At 36.7% G+C, this 18,542-nt stretch overlaps 1 protein-coding gene across 5 annotated transcripts in view; it reads right to left on the bottom strand.

Moving 5' to 3' along the window:
* Window positions 1-18,542, bottom strand: part of celf4 (CUGBP, Elav-like family member 4) — a 128,063-nt gene that overhangs the window by 27,937 nt on the left and 81,584 nt on the right. For all 5 annotated transcript variants that reach the window (XM_055179728.2, XM_055179727.2, XM_055179726.2 and 2 more), the window contains exon 3: window positions 4,998-5,046. In XM_055179728.2, the coding sequence (XP_055035703.1) occupies window positions 4,998-5,046 (49 nt within the window). The remainder of the gene's footprint in view (window positions 1-4,997; window positions 5,047-18,542) is intronic.

Genomic DNA, 18,542 nt, shown 5'->3' with positions numbered 1-18,542 from the left:
AGCTTTTAGGCATTATTCAGTTTTTTGTTATAAGCCAGAAATGACAAGGAGGCGGCTTCTCGCAATACAAAGTCAATGGAGACGGTTGGATTGATTTCCCCCCCGGTGGACGTGGTTTTCAAATTTGCATAACGGCGCTCTGTCTCTATTTGGCAACGCTTTTATCCAAAGTGACTTACAGTGCATTACAAGGTATACATTGTATCAGTATGTTTGTTCCCTGGGTTTGAACCCACGACCTTTTGTGCTGCTAACGCAATGCTCTACCACTGAGCAGGAAAAATCTATATATCAAGGTAGTCTTTCTAAAATAGTATATACTCTTTCTGAGACTACGTGGACATCACATTTTTTGTTGTTTGCACCACACTGCAAAAAATGATTTTCAAGAAAAAAAATGGTAGTATTTTTGTCTTGTTTTCAGTAAAAATATCAAAAAATTGTTAAATTAAGATGCATTTTCTTGATGAGCAAAACGACCCAAGAAAATAAGTCTAGTTTTTAGACCAAAAATATCAAATTTAAGTGATTTTGTGCATAAAACAAGCAATTAAAAATTTATTCTTGAATTTTATTTGAATTTAGTGTTTAAGAAAAATTTTCAAGATTTTTTGCTTACCCCATTGCCAGATTTTTTTGCTTGTTTTATGCACAAAATCACTTAAATTTGATATTTTTGGTCTAAAAAATTGACTTATTTTCTTGCGTCATTTTGCTCATCAAGAAAAAGCATCTTAATTTAAGAATTCTTAGATATTTTTACTGAAAACAAGACAAAAATACTAAGATTTTTTTTCTTGAAAATCTTAAAGAAACTTTCTTAGTATTTTTGTCTTGTTTTCAGTAGAAATAACTACAAATTCTTCAATCAAGATGTATTTTCTTGATGAGCAAAACGACCTTAGAAAAAAAGTTTAGTTTTGAGACCAAAAATATCAAATTTAAGTGAATTTGTGCCCAAAAACAAGCAAAAATATCTGCCAATGGGGTGAGAATTTTTTTCTTGAATTAAGCTATTTTTAGATTTTTTTGCTTACCCCATAGGCAGATTCTTTTGCCTGCTTTATGCACAAAATCACTCAAATCTGACACTTTTGGTCTAAAAACTAGAACTATTTTCTTTGGTTGTTTTGCTCGTCAAGAAAAAGCATCTTAATTCAAGAACTTTTAGATATTTTTACTGTAAACAAGACAAAAATACTAAGATTTATTTTTCTTGAAAATCTTAAAGACATTTTCTTTGTTTTTTTGTCTTGTTTTCAATAGAAATAACTAAAAATTCTTCAATCAATATGTATTTTCTTGATGAGCAAAATGACCTAAGAAAATAAGTTTAGTTTTGAGACCAAAAATATCACATTTAAGTGAATTTGTGCCCAAAAACAAGCAAAAATATCTGCCAATGGGGTAAGAATTTTTTTCTTGAATTAACTTATTTTTAGATTTTTTTTGCTTACCCCATAGGCAGATTTTTTTGGCACAAAATCACTTAAATTTGATATTTTTGGTCTAGAACTATTTTCATCTTAATTTAAGAATTTTTATATATTTTTACTGAAAACAAGACTAAGAATTTTTATTCTTGAAAATAATTTTTGCAGTGCACTGCTTCATGTTCAAAGAAAAATATTTGGGTATTATATTTATTGGTTCTTCCTAACCCCAAATAGCTGGAAGAAATCTAAAATGCAAGCCAAACCAAAGCTCAGGTTTTAGGAGGTTAAATTAAAACCTTTTCCTAGATACTTTTTTAAGCAGTATTTCTTACCTGTTTCCTTTACTTCTTTCTGATATCCATCCTTATGACCACCCCACCTAACTCGTTGTCTCTCGCCCGCTCTGCCTTTCCATCCCTCACTTCCTTTCCTTGTCGTCTCCACTTTGACCTTTCTCTGTCTCTCTTTCCGTCTCAGCGATTCACTCTAAATGACTAGTGATTGGATCGGTCGCGTCAGTTTTGCCAGTGGAATCAAAGGGCTTTGAGGGGACATATATTGCGTTTTTACAGGGCTAACAGGGGGATAAATTTGGCTGTCCGTCAAGAGAAAGACAATTGATCTGTCAAGTGTGAGTAAGGGAAGAGACTCTCAATTAGAGGAAGGAACGTATGGGATGAAATGGAAGGAGAGATGGTGCCTCCATCTCTGACTTTTTCATGTGTATGTGTCGCCCTCTCTGTGGGTCCATCAATCTTGGTTATCTGGAAAATCGGATCCAAAAGAGGGAAAAGACAAGCTATCTCTTACCAAACCACTTGCACTTTGCCGTAACTGACATATAGACATTCATATACTATAGTGTGCAATGCAAAACCTACGAAGACCTGGACACTCAATCACACAATTCCATATGTGCACACAGACCAACAGACAAAATGATAAAGGTGGCATTAAAACTTTTGTGCTTTGAAAACACTTTCCACGATAAACCATTTGGACGGTTTCCGGACAGGGTTTATCCTAGTCCCAGACTTAAATGCATGTTTGAGCTGCCTTAATTTGAAAACATCTTGCACTGACGTATCTTAAAGAGCACCTATTTCATTGCTAAAAAAACACATTATTTTCCACATACCGTACATTTTTGTAGCTCCAGATTTCACTCTTTTCCTGAAACGCATGGATTTGAAAAACTCTGTGTCCCTGATTGGCCAGCTAAGCTGTACATTGTGATTGGTCTGAATACCTCTGACGTCAGCCGGAAATGTGCTGCTCCTTACCATGTTTGAAAGATTTGCGCACAATGCAATGCTAACAAGAGTTAATTTACAGGCTGTGAGTCCGAAGTGGGGGGAATTATGATAATGTCTGTCTTTTCTACATCACAAATCCCAGGAAGTAAACTTTTGCCTACAATCCGTGTGTTTGTTGTAGTCCAAGAAAAGAGATTTACATTGTAGATGATAATTCGGGTCATTGTTTACTTTGGGGTTTGTACCTTTTGCATATCGTTAACATGTACTAACACTTACACATCAAAGGAAATGTAAAAACGTGAATCGGACAATAGGTGCTCTTTAACATATATCAATCCCATTCTTTTGTCTCAAGATGCACACCTGTATTGAAAAATTGTAAGAACTACTCAAATGTCCTCATACAACTAAGGCCTAGCCCTGGATTAGTCTAAACCCTGTCCGGGAAACAACCTTTTTAAGTTTGCATGATTCCATAGGAAAACCTTTCAAGTTCACATGATGCTGACGAAAAACGTTTTAGGTTCACATGATGCTATAGGAAAGGTTTTTAAGTTTCCATTAAGCCATTCGTAATCCCTTTAAGTTATGCTAAAGTAAAATCCTTTAAGTTCGCATAAAGCTATAGGAAAGCCTTTAATCTTCTACGGTGCCATTTGAAAACCCTTTAAATTCACATGATGTTACAGAAAAACCTTTTAAGATCGCTTGAAGCTATAGGAAAGCTTTTACGTTTCTGTGATGTCATTCGAAAACCCTTTAAATTCACATGGTACTATAGGAAAACACTTCAAAGCTGCAATCTTTAACATTTGCCTCTATATCACCACCTCTGTTTTAAACACAAAATTGCAGGCTACATTATGTACGATTGTTAACAAATTAACTCATGTTTCCTGCAAAATTTGACCCGACAGCCCAATGAATTTGAAGATTAGCGTTGTGATTCGTGATAAGGTACTGTAAGAAGACACTTATAAACACAGATTCATTTTAGTTAATTTTGGATTTTGTTAACTCTTTCCCCTCCAGGTTTTTTTTTAAAGTTGCCAGCCAGTGCCAGCATTTTTTATGATTTTTACAAAAGTTTAATACCTTCCAAAATTTTGAGCAAAAAGCTGAGATAATTTCATTTTTGTGAAGGTCTTTTGATAGAGATCAGATTCAGAGCGATCCTCAAAACTTACATGGACACACAGCTGTTTGGCCTAGGGCAATACTTCCGGGTTTTATAAGTTGCGGAAGAGGTATTGTGGAAAGCCGGAAATACTCGTCATTGGCTGGGAAGCAATTGCTCTTAATTGACGAGTGTACTCATTGGCGGGGAAAAGAGTTAAAGGGGACATATCATGAAAATCTGACTTTTTCCATGTTTAAGTGCTATAATTGGGTCCCCAGTGCTTCTATCAACCTAGAAAATGTGAAAAAGATCAACCCAGTAACTTAGTTTTGGTAAAGCATTCTTTGCAAGCATGTGAAAAAATAGGTCATTGAAATTTGTCTCCCCTTGTGATGTCAGAAGGGGATAATACCACCCCTTAATCTGCACTATCCAACAACGACACTGCCATTTAGTGCAGAGATCAGCTCATTTGCATTTAAAAGCGAAACATTTTTGCTTACACCTACAAAGTGGCAATTTTAACATGCTATAATAAATTATATATATGATATTTTGAGCTAATACTTCACATATGTACTCTGGGGACACCATAGATTTATTTAACATCTTAAAAAAGTCTTGTGAAATGTCCCCTTTAAGTTTGCATGATGATATCAAAGTTCTCCAAAAGGACTCTTATAAGCTCGAGGTTCCACTCGTGCTTCATTAAAAGTTGATATCCAACACAATAATCTGAAGTATGATGTGACATCAAAAACTTTTCAATCTCTAAAGAACCACAGAGCCAACAACATATCAAGCATTAAAGAACTTTCATTTTAAGAGCACTTCAAATCTATCATAAAACCCAACAACCTGTAGAAACGTTTTACACTTCCCACACACTTTTCAGCGAGAGTGTGTGAATCAAACAACCCAAATAAAACCTGCCGGCACCTCATCCTGTCTGCATGAAGGGTAATCAGACAAAAGGAGTGTCCAGGGTTTATATAAGGCGTGCGAGGGCCGACCCAAGATCCTCTGGGGTCCCTTACGACTGTCGGGTCTCATAGAGCTGCGTCATTAAATATGACACCTAAGAACGGGACGACTACCGGTAATGGTGAAGCTGATTCAAAATGACAGGAAGGTGGAGATAGAAAAAGAAAAGCAAGAATAAAAAGAGAAGTTGGCAATCACCTCCCCTGCTCTCACTGTCGGCTGGTTTCACCTGGATAGGCCTGTTCATCTGTGCAACAGAGAAAGAGAAGAACGAGGAAGGGAAAGAGATGGGGGAAACAGAAGGAAGAAAAAGAAACAGAAGAGGTTAGATTTGTAGTTGAGCATAAAAACTATTCAAGTGAAGTGATCACATTTGCACAGTGAGTACAACTGTGGAAGTATATGAGTCATTTCGGAGGACAGACAGAATCTGCTGCACGGATTCGGGAAGAAAATCAATAGAGGAATTCTGTGAAATGGATTTAAACATGGTGAAGTGTGCTAAACATATAACGCATTGTCCAAACACGGTTAATCAGTAAACACATTTAAGTGTAGATCTCTGCGAATTATGGTCATTCCAATTTGTGGAAATCAGTCACAGATTCCATAAAAAATTATTCCAGTCCTGTTTAATGAAGTGCACAACACAGAAATATCTATGATGTACAATTTTCATTCTAAATATTAATTTAAACGAATGGATTATCAATTTAAAATGCATACATATAATACAATGACTCATATACACAAAAAAGTGTAGTATTTGAATGCAAACATGTGTCTGCGGATGTGTTGGGGTCTTATTGAAATATTTTGTTTTGCTTCCTTCACTCATTGTAGATTCCTAACCCGCTCCGGCTCAATAATACATGTAAGCTATGAAACGGTCTGCGGTAATCAATTTTTAATAATGCCAATTGTTACGCTGCCACCAGGGGAGAAGAGGAGAGAGAAAAGGACAGAAGAAGAGCAGAAAGTAGAAGAGAGGAGCAGAGAGAAGACATATAGATTGATGGATCCTGTCATAAGCGATAAGCAGTCGCTTTGGGTGTCAACGTTCTCCGGATCCCCCGCACACATCAGATGCACATTGCATTTCTGTGTCGCAAATTTTCAGGATTGCACCTGCTGTCAGCTCTGTTTGCCTATTGAAAATTAGTTGCGGCGTAATGGGTAACATTAAGCTTCCTGCATTGTTTATTACTCAAGACCTTTAAGGGACATCCACACCGCTGCATAACTTAGGAAGCAATTTAAATGTAGCTTTATATTTTAAAATGGACTAACATTGACACATGCATACTTCTGCTGCCTTTCATGTCACAGTTACATATACAAGCACCAGACATATACAGTCTATTTTTGTCTTTTTTACGCACGGACACACGCACACATTATACATTTTATTGAGTTTACATATGTTGGGCTATTATTGGCTGCATTTTCTTCTGAAAGTCTGACCATTTCAAAAATCTATTATTAAATACAATTAAAAGTTGTATTTTTTGCCTTTATTTAAACAGTGATACAGGAGAGGACAGGAAAGTACAGGGATGAGAGAGAGGGTATGCGATCGGCAAATGACCACGAGCTGGGAATCGAACTCGGGTCGCCGAAAGTGCGAAAGCACCACATGTCGGAGCGCTGCCCACTACACCATCAGCTCCAACACAATTTAAATTTTCTAATGAAAGAAATTAATGCACTGTAAAAAAAAATGCAGCATGAAGTTAAAACAACTTGGTTTTGCAAGTCAATTCAACCTACTATTTTAAATTTTGATTTAAAAAAGTTGACATAACTTATAAAAACAAGTTGAAATTGTTTAACTTAATTTGTTACGGAGCCCCTAAGGGGACATGGAGCAAAAATTAAATAAAGTTTAGTTTTGCGTGCGCACATGAAACTATCGTGTGCTCACGTGAAACTTTCGCATGCACACGTGAAACTTTCGCTTTCACGTGTGCACACGATAGTTTCACGTGCGCGCGCGAAAGTTTCATGTGAGCACGTGAAACTAAACTTTTAAAAAAATTCTGCACATGAAGGTTTTGCGTGAGCACATGAAACTAAACTTTAGATATTTTTACTCTAATGTCACCTTAGGGGCTCTGTAATTTGTTAAGTTAAAGTAACATAAAAATATATGTTGATTTTAAAATTGTTGTATATTTTTGACTACAAAAGGAATTCCGAACATTTAAACACACCTTTAGTTTAAATAATTTTAAAATCATTCATGGAAACCTTAAAGGTGCTTTGTGTAGATTTTAGCAGCATCTAGCGGTGAGATTGCGAATTGCAATCAAGGGCTCAGTCACGGTTCACCCCTCCCCATCGAAACGCTATGATAGATGGCACAGTGCAAACATGTCAAGAAAACGTAATGATGAAACAAGCTTTGTAGAGCAGTTTGTCTATTTACTGTAGGGCTACTGTAAGAAAATGGTGGTGCAAAATTGCAACTTCCACGTAAGGGACCTGCTGTGTATGTACATAAAAACCTAAAGTAATAAAAACAATACAGTTCATTATGTAAGGTCTTTATACACCACAGAAAATATAGTTATGTATATTACATTGCATTTCTGTCAAGAGATCCACCTAAAAGTTACACAGTGTGCACCTTTAAAGGGATAGTTCATCCAAAAATGAAAATAATGTCATTAATAAATCACCCTTATAAAGTTCCAAACTCGTAAGACCTCCGTTCATCTTCGGAACACAGTTTAAGATGTTTTATATTTAGTCCAAATACTTGTTGACCCTTCATTGAAAATCTACATACGGTATACTGTCCATTTCCAGAAAGGTAATAAAAACATCATCAAAGTAGTCCATGTGACATCAGTGGGTCAGTTAAAATATGTTGAAGCATCGAAAATGCATTTTGGTCTAAAAAAGCTACGACTTATTCAGCATTTTCTTCTCTTCTGCGTCTGTTGTGAAGTGCATGAGCGAGACTAAAGTCGCGGCTGACGTATGACGCGGCTGACGTGTTATCTGGTGCGCCCCAGCTGTAAGTTTATAAAAAAAACACAAACATGTCGATTTTCAATGAAGGGTCAGAAAGCTCTCAAACATCTTAAATTATGTTTCCGAAGATGAATAGAGGTCTTCCGAGTTTGGAACGACATGAGTCATTAATGACATTATTTTCATTTTTGGGTGAACTATCCTTTTAAAAACAATAAGTATCCAGTACTACAAGAAAAATGCTTTAACAGGTAAAGAAATATATACAGGTACAACAAACCACTAAACTGTGTAAAAGTTATGTGTGCATTTCTGTGGCCGTCCTTGCTGATGCAAATCACGTCAAACTAATCTAATGAAACGATGCCAATAAACCCCCAATTATGTTTATTAAAGTCATCTACCAATTGCATATTTTACTGGACTCAGTCACTTAATTACGACAGAAAAATACCCACAGTGCACCTGGTCTGTACACCTGTGGCACTCTGGCTCAGGTCCAAATGAACAAACAGCTCTGGGGTTTCGCACTTCATAAAGTTCCCTACTTTTCTCACTCCCAATCACTCGACTCCTTATATCTCTCCATCCTCAGCATCCTCCTGTTTTATTGGCAGTAAAACCCAGCTAATGTTTTTAATGTGTTTTGATGCATTATTTATTTTACCATAGCTGCTGATAGTGAGGGCGGGGGGAATAATGAAAGAGAGAGAGAAAGAGAGGGGGTGGAGGAGGAAAAGAGATTGGGACATAGATCGGGAGCTGAACAAGGTCACAGCCTCAAAATCCCAGCAGGCTGTTACTCGCATACATTTTAATGTTACCTCCAAATGGACCGGGGTACATGTGTGCTAATTGTGCTCCAAAGCGAAGCTCACTTAGGAGGAGCATACAGTGATATTAAAGCTCTTCCCACACACATGTGGTCTCCAGACGTGAAATGCACTCACATTACCAGGTTAAAACTGACAGGTGCATGTGTGTGGAATGATATAAAGCACATTCGATACATGCACTAAAACTGACTGCGATGGCACGTCATCAAATTAGGGTGATTGAAACATAATATGGCATTTGGAGACATTTGCACGGCACCGACTTTATAACAATGATGACTGGCCCCAAGGGGACTTCTGTCAGACACAGCTAGATGGCAGCATTGAGCAACCCAAGATCCACTGTGGTGAGTTTTACGTCACGTGTTCAGAGAGGGCAAAACCTTTTACACAAAGGAAACACAAAAGTAGTAGAAAATAGAAAGGGTCTCGGCACACACGCGAATACACGCAAATGCACGACATAATCACAGATGATTCCACTAAATTACCCAGCCAGGAACACAAAAACATTTTTCCCTTTTATGTTGTATTTTTCTCCTAACAGACACACCCTCACCATACGTCTCCTCGCTCTCCATCTGCACAGGCCCTGCTGTAGGCATCTCCGCCACTGAGACGCAGCGTGGTGTGGCCTTATGATGATGATGTCACTCTCTGGCATGCTGGGACACACAGGCCAGGCTAAACGGCCACAGAAACCTACATGTGGGATGCACATCTATGCCGAGGGAGGTTTTCTTTCCTCCTGTTAACCTTTTCTAAACCCTCCGGGAAGCAGAGATGAGCCCTAACACACCACCTGTATCTTTAATTCAGCAAAGCATCTTCTTTTAGGATACATAAATGCATATGGCTGCATTTTAGCTTACGTATTACCAGTTTATTGAAAGCATATAATAAATGTGCTTCTTTTAATGCATAGGTGACCCTGGACCACAAAACGAGTCATACGTAGCACAGTAATATTTGTAGCGATAACCAACAATACATTGTATGGGTCAAAATGATGCCAAAAATCATTACGATATCAAATAAATCATGTTCCATGAAGATATTTTGTAAATTTTCACACTGTGAACATATAAAAAATGTATTTATCATTAGTAATATGTGTTGCTAAGGACTTCATCTGGACAACTTTAAAGGCGATTTTCTAAAAATGTAGATTTTTTGCACCCTCAGATTCTAGATTTTCAAATAGTTGTATTTTTGCCAAATATTGTCCTATCCTAACCAACCATACATCAGTGAAATAAAATCTCAATAACAAAAAAATTGACCCTTAATGCAGGGTTCACACCAGACGCAGTGAGGCGGCAAGCGCGAGTAATTTACATGTTAAGTCAATGCAAAGAAGCAAATTGGCATCCTGCAGCGTGAATGGCGCGAATTAAGCATTGCTGTGCCGCGTTAACCAATCAGGACCTTGCTGTAGTAGTGACCTGATTACAGGAAGCGAGCGGAGTCTCAGCAGAGTCGCAGAATCCCCTCCCATAACGGGAATTTCTGTGTGAATGTCACGAGTTACTAGAATTTCACGTGCGAATGACGCGAGTTAACTCAAATGTTCAAGCGTCCAACTACGCACGAATAGGGTGTTTTTGCTGCCTCTACTGTGGCTGGTGTGAATGCACCATAAGAGTTATGTGGTCCTGGGTCACATATTATAATGGTAATAAATGAGCATTACTGATGTCACATTACTATTCTTTAAAGGAATAGTCTACTCATTTTCAACATTAAAACATGTCACTACCCTAACCAAGAACAGCCGACACATCCCTCCACCATCTGTGCGCGCGCACGCAAGCGCTGGAGCGCGCTGCGACGCTTCGATAGCATTTAGCTTAGCCCCATTCATTCAATGGTACCATTTAGAGATAAAGTTAGAAGTGACCAAATACATCAACTTTTTCCTATTTAAGACGAGTAGTTATACAAGCAAGTTTGGTGGTACAAAACAAAACGCAGCGCTTTTCCAAGCGGACCCAAAAGAGGAACTATGTTTTATGGCGTAATAGCATTTTTGGGAGTACTTCGACTCGCCTGAAAAGTCCGCTCCCCCTCTCACTCTCATAATGGGAGAGGGAGGGTGTTACTGCACCGAGTCGAAGTACTACCAAAAGTGCTATTACGCCATAAAATATAGTTCCTCTTTTAAATCCGCTTAGAAAAGCGCTACGTTTTATTTTGTACCACCAAACTTGCTCGTATAACTACTCGTCTTAAATAGGAAAAAAATTGATGTGTTTGGTCACTTCTAACTTTATCTCTAAATGGTACAATTGAATGAATGGGGCTAAGCTAAATGCTATCGAAGCATCGCAGCGCGCTCCAGCGCTTACGTGCATGCACACAGATGATAGAGGGATGTATCAACAGTTCTTAGTTAAGTTAATAACATATTTTAATATTGAAAATGAGTAGACTATTCCTTTAACAAACAGTCTATACTGTGGGGAAAAATGTAATACACTGATAAAATGATTCATTGAATTTTTAATAATTTTTTTTTAAGGTAATTGGTTGCAATCAATTTATTTAAGCTACATTTAAACAAAAAAGATTAGTAAAGTAAAATAAAATATAAAACTTTTGTTTAAATGTAGCTTAAATAAATTGATTGCAACCACTTACCTTAAAAAAATTGATTACATTCAATGAATCAGTTTTTTCAGTGTAGTGTGATGTGCACATTTAACTCTTTCCCAGCCATTTATGAGTTATCTTGTCCTTTAAGAGAAAACATTTGCATAAAATAAAGTGTTCCTTATATTTTTTATGTTAATCTGCAATACCACTAGTATCCACTAGATGGCACACTTATCCAATTTATAAAAAAAACAAAAGCAAAAACGTTAATTACTAATTTTAAACTCTGTGTATGTTTTGATAATTGTTCTGAATCTGCTCTCAACAAAATTCCTTCACAAAAATGCAATTATTTCAGCTTTTTCTAATTTCTTACTTTTTTTTAAATACCCATATTTAAGAGTTTATAAGCAAAGAAAAAATACACTGAAAAAAAACCTATTCATTCAATTTACAAAATTTTTTTAAGTGGTAGCAATCAATTTATTTAAGCTACATTTAAACAAAAAAAATTGTAAAAAACTTTTGCTTAAATCTAGCTTAAAAAAATTGATTGCAACAACTTACCTTAAAAAAAAATCGAGTAAATTGAATGAATATTTTTTTCAGTGTATAGATAGGACAAAATGTTTTTTCCCCATTTTGCTTGTTTGTTTGAAAGCAGGGTTTGTTCTTTCATTTGATATATTTATATATTTTTAGAAGAAAAATTTCCTGGAGGGCATTTTGTGAAACTTTTGGTGAAAATCACAAAAATGCTGGTGGGCAACTTTTCCTAAAATTGCTGGAGGTAAATTAGTTAAAATCAAACATAGCGCATACACTATATACATTACATTAATAATACATTAAAAATAAAGATGCTACAGAAGGCTCTTCACAGCAAACCATAAAGGAATAGTTTATCACAAAATCAAAACTTTGTAATTATTTATTCACCCTCAAGTCTTGTTCCTCAGAACCCCAATGCAGTGTTGTTGTTTTAGGTTGTATTTTTTTTGGCTATTTAAAATAAACATGAAGTATAGAGCAACAAGCAACGACTAGAGCATAAGAGGAAACACAATGCAGGATCTGAACCGGTGTCTACCGTATGGCTTAATGTTTGTAAAAGACGTACGCTAACCACAAGTCCACAGCCCTGACAAATTCCACAGTCCAGCTATACATTATTGCAAATGAGTTTAATCTCTGTTAACACGTCCCCTGATGATAGCAGTGGATTCACTTGCTCTCTGTCTTGCAATCAGCACATGGCTCATGATAGCATTACAAGCGCCAATAAAATGGTGCTAATATCTGTAAAGGCATGAACGCATTAACCGCTGCCCACTAACGTAACGTATACAGCTTATAACAGCATTATAAGACCACAACAATTCTGCAAGCCAATAAACAATCATGTGGATTACAGCTCGTGCGATGTTTATGATGGAGCTTTGATGCTTTCAGATAGGCAGTTTAACAGCAGACATTGATGGACTACAGTGGATATTCCTCCAGCATGTTAGCTTTAAAATACAGTTGTCTGGATCCAAAATGACATTTTGCCAAGATTTAAATGCAAATTTGATTTGAAAATTTATTTTTTAGAGTTATTGTTTATTTGGTATCACTTTACAGTAACATTATATTTGTCACCTTTAGTAAATGCATTAGCTAGCATGAACTAACAATAAACAATACTGTTTTTTTCAGCATTTATTAATCTTTATTAATGTTTGTTAATGTCAAAACAACTGAAAATAACATGAACTAAGATAAATAAATACTGAAGAAGTATTGTTCATTGTTAGTTTATGTTAATGAATACATGTAAACAAATACAAATTTATTGTAAATCGTCAGGGCCCTACCATACACCTGGCGCAATGCAGCGCAAAGCGTGACGCAATTGTTTTTGCTAGTTTCAGCTCAGCGCATTTATCACTTTCACGTTCAGCGACACGTTGTTTAAATAGCAAATACATTTGCGCCCATGTTGATTTGGGCGCACAAACGTGTGCGCCAACAATGTGCCCATGTGTTGCTATTTTGAAGCAACGAAAATAGACTATGCCAATGACCAACTAAAACCTGGTCTAAAGTCTAAAGTCAATGGTGCAATATTGTTTTTGTTATTTAAAGAGTGAGTTAGTATAATACAGGACGGCAACGCAAATTCGCTTTTTACACGCATAGATGCGCAGCAGCACATAAACATTTTTAAATATAAAAAAACAAAGGATTAAAATGTAAAATATTGAGTCTCTTGGACATAAATCAGGACAGTTTACAGAACTTTAGTAGGTGGGAAAAGCTGCGTCTTCTGTAGCCTGGTAAGATTTTTTTTAATATTGCATTTATTTAGATTTTTTTTATGCTACCCTATGGATTTATTGTATATGATGACTTTGTACCTTTGGATATGGTGAGATGAGAACCACTTTTAAGTAATATTTTTAAAAACACTCACAGCACTGTCCAAGTTCTGAAACACATTCTACACGTTTGTAAATTCTCATCTCCAGTTTGTTATAAATAAAGTATTTTATCTTTTTTGGCATAATTTGTAAATTATTCTTATAAAAAACATTTTGAGATTACAGTGATCATGCATCATAGTTTATCAGCAATTAAAACATTGCTTATTTTTTTAATTACAAAATAAACATTTTAATAAATAAAACACAATGCAAATTTATTTGGTGGTCTTCTTACTCTGCTTACAGTTTTTTCGCTTACAAACTTCGGCATGTAAATAGGCAATCCGCATTGACGCGAGCGCAACTGGCTTTTAAAGGGAATGAGAGATGAGACACCCAATACTCATTACGAAAATAGGAACAACCCTTTTAGACTGTGTGCCAGGCGCATATACCATTTTTCCCGTCCTTAAACTAGCAAAGGTGGATTTGGACACACCCATTGGTGCCGTGTGCTTTAGACCATGCTTAGATCATTAAAATAGGGCGCCTAGTGTTTATTTATGGCAAGTGCTGATTTTAAAGCTTAAACTAAAATCTTTTGTATTATTTACTCAGTATAACTTTACATATTGATTTACCATGTATTTTAATATGTCCTAAACAGTTGTTTAGCATTTTTAAATTTCACAATAAATACACAATTATTAATGGAGATGTACAGACAGATGGAGTTCTGCTATTGCTACTATTGCATTAAAATTGTGAAAATCTGCAGTTTTGTGTCTGCGTGTGTGCAGATTCTGTGTTTTTTTGCACAACAACGCTTCTGGGAATCCAAGCTTTGCTAGAGAAATATCCTACCTGACCCTTTTTGTCTCTGTTTTTATAAATGAAAGGAATGCAATGAATAATCCATCACTTTCCTTTTGCACTCGGCAAGAAAAATAAGTAAGATGAATATCACAACATTATATTCAAATAAAAATGACTGTGTATAAAACACTGTTACAGTGAGCTTCAAAAAAGCCAATCTTTAAATTGTAGTCACGTAGCAAGTGTACTAAGCAAACTTTTCTACAAACCAAGGCAGAAAAAAATTTCAAAGTTCATTCTCACAGTAGGAACAATATTCCTTTCATTTTCTCACAAGGGGACGGGACTCTTTCAGGGTTTGTGGGTAATTTTTGATAGATGAGGTACCCTAGCTTTGTTGTGCTGTGCTCAGATTGCATTGAGAGTCATTCAAGACAAGAGCGCCAGCAAACAAATACTAAATAAGAAAAAAATAAAGATATATTATGAATCTGCACATGTAGTTGTGCTTCTCCTGACCGACAAACAAGCACACAAACACACACGTGCACCGATACTGCAAAGTAGTAGACTTTCTAACAATGTCACAGTGGTTTTCATAGATTTTTATAATAAATGGGCAACAAGGAAAACTGTCGTTTGGGGCACAACAGAGCTGCTTTAAACACATAGTAACACACACATACTTTTTGAATCATTTCAGCGTTTACCTGCGTGTTGTTTCTATGACAAAAAGTATTAATGTAGTTCTGTTTATAGTTATCACAGCTATTAAGCTCTAAAAAGCGTAATAATTTCGTTATAAATGTAATCCGTAAGACTGCGGGCTTTGCATCCAAGTCAACAACTAAAAGTTAAGTCATGTATATTTTTACCCTCCTCTGAAGCCCACATTCAGAATTCAAAACCAGAACCATGTCTACTACGCATTTATGATGCTTTTTGTTCATTTTAAAGCTCAACAGCCCCTGGTCACTATAAATAAAGGCAAGAGCTATGTTACAATCCTATAAAAGTCTGCTTTTGTGCTTCATAGGAAAAAGATCATCGTATGAGTTAAAGTGCAAGAGCAAGTTATTACATTTTGATTAAAGATTACGAAGACTCTTTCTTTATTTGAAGAAACATTCAACAATGAATTATTCTCAATAAAAAAAATTCAAAAATCCAATTTTTATTTCCTGTTGACATTAAATGATTATTGTGCATCAGTGTAATCTGGTGAGAACATGCACCGAAACGCAATGACCTTCGCTCACCCAAATCTTCGCTTGGCAGTCACCAAGTGTAACTTCCTGATTTTGCCTTTTAAGCTTCCAGGAACCTTCACTTCCCCATTCAGCACAGCCTTATTTTATCCCGAGTACCAGGGGCATCTGCTCAAATTTGGATTCTGCTGAATTATTAAAACACCACAGTGCCTATAACTCACACCCATTTCCCCATCTCTCTCTTTTTCCGTCTCTCACTGCAGCATGTCCTGAGGTAAGTCTTTAAATCGCCCGAGTCCCGTGGCTCCTTGTAACCTTCCCAAACGACACGCGTGGCTGCCTCTTTAAATCCCGACACCCTCCTCCTCTTCTCCCGGCACCCGGGACACACGTAAAAACCCTGCGCGTTTTACACCTTCCGCAAAAGTGCTTTGCACCTCAAGAGCTTCCGAAGGGTTCGGTTTAATGATCCAGGAGTGTAAAATATCACATGGCTTTGGAGTCATGTCTATAAATTGTGTCAAATGAAAATGAGACAACTTTACCGGAGGGGGGACAGGAATTGGTCTTTTAGGGCCTGACTGGTATGACTTCAATCTGCACAGAAAGTCTGGAAATAACAGGTGTGTTTTGAAACATCTGGCTAATTACGGAAAAAATGAGATTTTTTGGGATGTGCTGGTTTCTGTCCTGCTTTGCTCTTGGTAGAGCATTTGGAGCACAAAAGGTTGCATGTTTGATTCCCCAGGAAATCCGGACCTTGAATGCATTACCTTGGATTAAAGCATTAAAGAGCACCTATTTTCCGTTTCACGTTTTTACATTTTCTTTGGTGTGTAAGTGTGTATTAGAACATGTTAACAATATGCAAAAGTTACAAACCCCAAAGTAAACGATGATGCGAGTTATCGTCTCCAACGTAAATCTCTTTTCTTGGACTACAACAAACAGACGGATTGTAGGCAATAGTTTACTTCCTGGGATTGGTGATGTAGACATAATTCCTCCCGTATCATAATTCCTCCCACAACCTGTAAGTTAACTCCTGTTAGCAACCGAACCTTTCAAACATGGTAAGGAGCATCACATTTCCTGCTGACGTCAGAGGTATTCAGGCCAATCACAACGTACACATTATCTGGCCAATCAGGGACACAGACCTTTTCAAATCCGTGCGTTTCAGGAATAGAGTGAAATCTGGAGCTACAAAAATGTACGGTATGTGGAAAATAATGTGTTTTTTAACCATAAACCACGTGAACACATTGTATTATACCAAATACACAAAATAATGTTGTTTTTAGCAATGAAATAGGTGCTCTTTAATGGAAAAAATCTTATAAGTACTTATTAAGTGCAATGCAATACTATGTTTTGTAAAATAAAAGTATTTTTTTATTTTATGTGTGTCTATTTGTTTGAGTGTCACATTTGCAGCAATTTGTTAATGAAAAACAATATTCAGTGGGAGAAAACAGCGTGAGATTTTATTATTTGGGAATTGTTATAGGTTAATATTATTTTCCTCTACCCATGCGGGTTACATCAAAACAAACAAATATTTATTTCATCGGCAGAGAAGGTTATTATTCTCTAATGAAAGATTATGAAATACCTTTAGAAAAATATGCATATATGAATCATGCACGGTAAAACAATGGATATTTATTTAAAACAATAAACAAGGTCAATTTAAGGCAAATGTATGATTTTAATGATTTTTTTGTTATTGTGTGGCTGCCCGACATAATAATAGAGGTTATTTTGTCTTTTCATAAAGTGCATCAAGTTGAGGTAACATGCACTCTAATAGGAATAAAGCCGAAATTGAATTTGAAATGTGAGATTTTTCACCTTTACTTGTGCAGCTGTCTGCAAGTGAATAAAAGCTATTTGATTCCTATCCTGAGACATGCTAATGAATAAACTCAACTTTAAAAACACTTTGTTAAAGTGTGCTGTCATGTCATAACTAAATACAGAACTCAATCTAATGTGGTACTGATGCTATCACAGCAGGTTTGTAAAGTTTTGGTACGGGCATAAATCGTTTCGTGCTGTTCAGATGCATGCAAAAATGCTCAGGATGCAACTCTTTAAACTGTTCATCTTACTCAGCAAATTATCATGAGAGCGGTGCAACAGTACTGCTTTTGAATCGCTCTTGCAATACTTTCATGTCATATGCCAATCGCTCTGTGCACTGCAAAAAATGATTTGTTAATTGTACACTTGTTAAGTGTGATTTGTTAACTGCGTTACTTGATTTAAAAAAATACTTCGCTACATGTTAATTACCACTTAAAGGAGTGGAATAACCTGTTACTCCCATCACTGTTTTTAACACAACTTGTGTTGGCCCTTTCATTTATTTTAACATGAAATAACGCCTTAAATGGCATGACACACACAATGTGTAAAAAATTGAGACTGTCCTCCTCCAAAATACGACCCACTATGTCAGTGGTCTCAAACTCCCGGCCCGCGGGCCATTTGCGGCCCGCCCTCCCCCTCTCTGCGGCCCGCGTCACCTTTCAACAATATAACGTAATCTGGCCCGCAGAAAGATTTTTATTTAAATTCGTTTTTTTATTTAAACGTTTAAGGGTTAGGTCACATGTCGCATCTAACAACGCGAGTTAAAACGAGTCGAGGCGTTTCTTAAAGTACGTTTACTTTTCAAAGTGCTTGCTTGGGAGCGGAGGTTGCGCAGCGTGGGGTCGCGTCACCCGTTGCTACGCAGCCACGAGCGCGCGCTCCGTGATGGCGAGGGTAACGGAATGCGTGATCGGATTTTAATTCCTCTCGCGTCAATCATATCATTGTCACAATGCGATCAGTTCATCTGATCGCGACTTTGTAGTGTTTGTCCAGAGAACATTTGTTACTTCCGGTGGATAC

This window comes from Misgurnus anguillicaudatus, chromosome 9 (genome assembly GCF_027580225.2).
Source record: "Misgurnus anguillicaudatus chromosome 9, ASM2758022v2, whole genome shotgun sequence".
In the NCBI taxonomy this organism is placed as follows: Eukaryota; Metazoa; Chordata; class Actinopteri; order Cypriniformes; family Cobitidae; genus Misgurnus; species Misgurnus anguillicaudatus.
Note: the sequence above shows the minus strand (reverse complement) of the source record. Positions and strands in the feature narration are given on the sequence as shown.